Source organism: Sphaeroforma arctica, assembly GCF_001186125.1.
Source record: "Sphaeroforma arctica JP610 unplaced genomic scaffold supercont1.271, whole genome shotgun sequence".
NCBI classification, from domain to species: Eukaryota; class Ichthyosporea; order Ichthyophonida; genus Sphaeroforma; species Sphaeroforma arctica.
In genome coordinates, this window is record NW_014040287.1 from 37903 (window position 1) to 43505 (window position 5603).

At 40.4% G+C, this 5603-nt stretch overlaps 1 protein-coding gene across 1 annotated transcript; it reads left to right on the forward strand.

The window, feature by feature from the left end:
• Positions 1-4019: 4019 nt before the first annotated feature.
• On the forward strand, positions 4020-4916 carry SARC_04662 (hypothetical protein; the record flags this gene model as incomplete). Its single annotated transcript, XM_014301496.1, has 1 exon — positions 4020-4916. The coding sequence occupies one exon, from the start codon at positions 4020-4022 to the stop codon at positions 4914-4916; it is 897 nt and encodes a 298-aa protein (XP_014156971.1).
• Positions 4917-5603: the final 687 nt, after the last annotated feature.

Sequence of the window (5603 nt, forward strand, 5' to 3'; positions counted from 1 at the left end):
GCATATATATGCTTTATATAACTGATCCTTTGTGTATATATTCTTTATATAGATGGTTCAAGTGGTCTGGTCATGTGAATTTGTATTCTGTACTCAATCTTTTTTGTGATCGTTTTGGGTATGGATTGTACCCGATCAGATTGTGTACCGTCGTTCTCAATATATCTTTTATTGTTTTGTTAGACTGTTGTGTCGTGTATCTCTGTTCTGTGCACTGTTTTGCCTAACCGCGTGTGTCTTGTAATTTCTGTTCCTGACTGAGATCAGAAGTGTGATTACCTTTTTGTCTGTGGAATATGTGTGTAAACACCTTTCTTTCTTTTGTATCTATGTATAAGGCTATCTGATAACTTCGCTAATGTGTTATTAGACATGTTTTATATTCTTGCTGTTATTCTTTGTTTCCTTATTCTAAATAAAGTAAGTCTCTTATCTCTCATAGATTCTTGGCTGTCCCATCTCGATCTTAATTGAAAGCTTGTGCCTTCGTCCGGATTCTTTGGATCCACCTCTTATGATCATTTAGTGGTTGAATTGGCACTCTGCTATGTTATATATATTTGTGTGTTTTATATGTTTGTGCATATACTTCTCACTGATATATTTTGTGCATCTGATTTCACTTATCTTGTGCTCTTCACACCTCAAGATACCTCCTTTGTGGCTTTCTATTGCTCCGTAAGTGTGATCTTAGTATGTCCTTTCTATTGTGCCCTCGCATTACTTAGTGACTTGCTTTGGTTAACACTCTGATTTAGATTTGTAATTTCATAAGTGCAAGTACTTGTGTTGTGCATCTGATTTCACTTTCCTTGCGCTTCTAACGTCTCAGATTACTCTGTGTGAGGGTCTATATCTCTATATGAGTGATATGATGATGTACTCTCTTCTATGCCCTAGTGTTACTTGATAAATGAACTAATGGCCCTTCGAGTTGTACTAGTTCGAGATTTTGATGTCAATCGTTACAATAGTGTTTGTTGTGGTGGTTGCTTGCCTTTTACACCCTACTCTCTTTGAGCCTCGGCTCTTAGTTTGATCTAGGTATAGTTGTGAGCTGATGTTACCTATTTGTAGTGTGTGTGGTGAACTGTATTAATATGCTTTTTAGGGGTTTCTGACACCAGTATGATATTCTTGTCTGAAAATCCCCAACATTGCTTAATTCATCACAATGACAGCTTGTGAATTTTCACTCGGTGTTACCTTGATTTTCACACTTAGTTGTTCCCTGCCTTTTTGTTGTAACCTGACACTGTAACACGATATGCTCACCTCGGTTATTTAGAACGTTATAGTTTTAAACACGATACTGTTACCTTGTTCGTTCTACCTTAGTTTCTTCTTCTTGAATGGTGGTGGTGAGTTCTTCACCTCTTCCACTGACTTCCTACTCCCAACACCTGCTGGCCTGAGGATTTCTCTTGACTCGACTCGGCTCGCTTCTTGGTCCTTTGTTGGGGGTTTTTTTAGTCTCACTTTTCTAAAATAAAGCTTCTGTAGACTCTTTTTAGTATACTTCACTTATCGTTCTATTTTTTTGATAAGTGTAAGCTACTCGACTTATCTAAGTAAGGATATTGTAAAAAATGGAGAGTATGGAGTAGCTGAAAGGTACGAGACAATAAGATACAATATACCTCTTCTCGAGTACGGTTATATCAGCTAGGAAAAGTCCCTAGGCTGAGAGAACCGAACTGAGTCTTTATTTGTGTTTTCACTAGACTCAGAATTACTTGAGTGTTTCTCTCTCATGCAGAGTCCCGGTATAGCTTACCGGTTCTACCGCTAAGATTTCTGATTACTCAAATATCAGAAATATTCCAATCTTAATTCCAAAACTCAGTATTTGATTATTCTGGGTTTTGGGATTTGTATTGGCTTTTAGATAATCTGGTCCCTGGATGCTACAACGTCATTGAACTCAGTCAGAAGTGCCGTTGTGAATCATGACGCGCCTGCTGTATTTATTAATCTCATTCCCATGTGGGACGAGATTTTCTCTAACAACGGCAGATTGTGAAAATCTCCGTATTTAAGATTATGATCTCCTACTTTCTAAATTATGATGACGTCCGATGAGTCATCCTTCTCTCTCACTAAATTATATATTCTACTTTCGGTCCGGTCCTATGGTCCGGTCCTCTGGTCCGGTCCTAAATCTCCGTCTAAGGTACTTTGTTCACAGATCACATGGTGTTCCCCACTTGGCAAGCTACCTTAAGCCTTTCGGACATCTATTATGTCACAAGGGTAAATTGGAAGCGTTGCAGTGACGCCTTCAAGCAGCTCTAAACAGTGGTTCAATAAGCTCCAGTAGTCCAGCCGCCGAAAGATGGAGTTCTGTTCATGGTGCCTACCGATGCATCCGACATGGCGTTAAGAGGCGTGCTGTATCAAATGATAGATGGGAAACCGAAATACGTGCAATTCTTTAGCAGGGCTATGAATTCGTCACAAATCAACTACCCGACGGTGCAACAAGAGCAATTAGCTATTGTGACTGCACTCACTCCTCTTAAGGACTACCTATACGGTAAACATTTCAATGTACTGTGCGATCAGAAATCGTTGCAATATCTAAAGGACATGAACCCCAATTCACAATTGGTCAGTTGATGGCACGATAAGATCGTGAAATTTTCATATAGCATTACACATATACCGGAGATACATACTTACTTACCGGATATGCCGTCACGCTTTGTACCGGACTTCAGCCTGATGGTCCTGGAGTTGCTAGCTACGGATTGGATGGCCAATCCTAGGTGGTTCAAGAATGCAGACAACATATATGGTCCACATACCATTGATATGTTTGCAGCACACTATAATGCCCAGCTGCCGCGATACCGGACTCGGGAACATCCAGACGGTGATGGGTTTCATATCGACTTAACAGATGAGAACGCACGGACGAATCCACCGTGGTTGTTGATACCATAGTTGCTAAATTATGTACATATACAATATGTTACCATCACGTTGTCTTGTCCCCTAAGACATTCAGATAAATAGCTCCCACAGTTGATATCGATGATAAAATGTGAGCTCATATATGTGGATAGAGAGGTAGATACTTTGCTCTACCAGGGTACCCGTGCAGTCCAGAAGACGCCTTGGCGACATACAATCATATGTCGAATAAGTCCAGTTGGAACATCCAAATGAACACAATCTGAGACCCTCAATCGTAAGGTTGAAGTATCCAAGATTCCACTCTTGACACCCAAGTCTCGACGAGAGGCTGGGACGACACACGCATCTGCAGTATGCGTCAACGAGGTACAATCTGATCCTAAGGAATTAAAGAGGATCTCATCACTAGCGAAAGCATACTACAAAAAAATACGTTCTGACAGAGCAACTACCTACGAAGCCGAGACAAGGTTACTCAAGCAGTTGATGAACGATTTTCCAGATGTATACGACCATGTAACTCAACGAATGGACAAAGCCAATATTAGTAGAATTCACACGACCGACCTTTCAAGCGAGATTGGACCAGACGAGTCTTCAAGTCCAAGTGATGTAGTAGTGAAATCCTCACCTCCAGACTTTGACACAGCAAGTTCAACGGAGGACGACATTCTGAAGTGGCTAAGGCATAATCATGCGCTTAAACACATGTATAAGGTTAGGACTGATAAAGATTATAAAAGGTACGGGATTGTGCATCCAAAGCTTAAGCTATATATATATCCCAGGTGTATCACAAATGCAACGACTGCGAAGTTAATCGAATTAAGCGCTACGGGAACACACCATTGCAAAGCGTATCAGAAGACCAAGCCATGGCGCAGGGTTATTATTGATTTGGTTGAGCTACCCACTTCCGCACACGCGAAAGATAAGTATGTCTGTCACGTGTGGATCTTGCTTCAAGATATAACGTACTATATCCTCTAAAAGACAAATCAACACAAACTGTGGCCGAAAGCATATATAATACTCGTCGCGGGATCATGCCGCAAGATACGCCTCAGACACAAGGTGCGAAAGAGGTATGACACAGAAAGATGAAGGAGTTCATGTGTGGAGCGTTGATAGACGATGCTGACATGAGGCCATACTCAATTAACTGGGTACAGACACAAATGAACGAGACATTGGATTCAGTCACTGGTACAACACCCGCTCACTATTTCAGGGGCCGTTATAGAGAACTACAAGTGCCTTTCAACAAGGGTTCTCAGGAAGATCATGTGTTGCCATGGTTAGAGAAGATGCGTCGTACCAGAAATGTTGTTTTTCCTTGCTTGAGAGAGATGAAGGATATCGCACTCAAGAAGAGACAAAAACGATGGAATAATTCGAAGAAGATAGTCGAGTTTGAGGTGGGCGATAAAGTCAACATCATTGCTCGCAACTCCGACACAATTGTGCTTACGGCTAAATGCATTGGATCATTCAAGATTTCAGTGGCCGATAAGAAGAGAGGAACTTACGAAGTTAACAATGTTGACGGTTCAAGTTCTCTTAACATCGGATCACATCGAATTCCGACGACAGAAACCATCCTTCGTCGCACACGTGAAGCTACTACACATCTTATGTCTTACGAGATCAAGAAAACTCTTGGGAAGTACAAACATGAGGACATGACTTGCTATACAACGGAGTTTACAGATGGCGTACAATACGATCTACCCCCATCGGCATTCGATGATCCAGACGTATTGAAGGCTTTTAATAAGAAGATTCACAAACGCCTACATAACAACAAGGCAGATGCAGTGGCTATCATACCTACAAACAAACGTCCTGATGTACTTAAAGTATATCCGCTGACATCATCCATTCCAAGTTTCAAAGACCATGAAATATACGTACCCCCTAAAGGCACTAAGAAACGTCCCATCCACCATCGGGGACCTCAAGGACCTAAACCCAAACGTAATAGAGTAACCGAGTAACTCATAAAGTCTAAGTGTATTATGTCTAAGAGAATATAATATAAGCACTATATGATCGAACCCCGTTTCTTCTTTTCGCTTGTACAATTCTCAGCGGGTTCCTGTAGTAGAAGCACATGTTAAACGTATATTATAAACGTATTGATGTTTAAACGCAATACGGTTATAATACCTGGTATATGTTGAAACACAATTGTAGATTTTTGTATCTCCAAAAAAATAATCAAATACTCTAATTATAGATATTTTGAAATGCAGAAAACAAAACAGACAGACAAATAATCTAATAATAGATATTTGGGAATATAAATGTATACAACAAAGGGCGGAGACTCTGTTGATGTTGATATGGTGGATTTTCTATAACGATGTATTTTCCACCAGAATACTGGGATAAAATATCTGAGGGGTCTCAGGTAAATTGACACTTGTTGACGCATGTTATTTTTCCGAATACTCTCAGCGAAAGATAACCCACTGAAAAACGGGGCATGAAAATGATCCCCCCTAGCCAACCAACTAGATGTGCCCGTCTATGCCTTCAATGGGAAGGAGCGCTAGGTACCATGTGATGGGGTATTGTTGCAAACATTTAACTGCACCAACATGGTGTTTTTGATTTATTTTTATTTTTCTTAAGTTGGACTTAGAGCTATTTTATTAGTAATTGCAATTGAAATAGTTTCG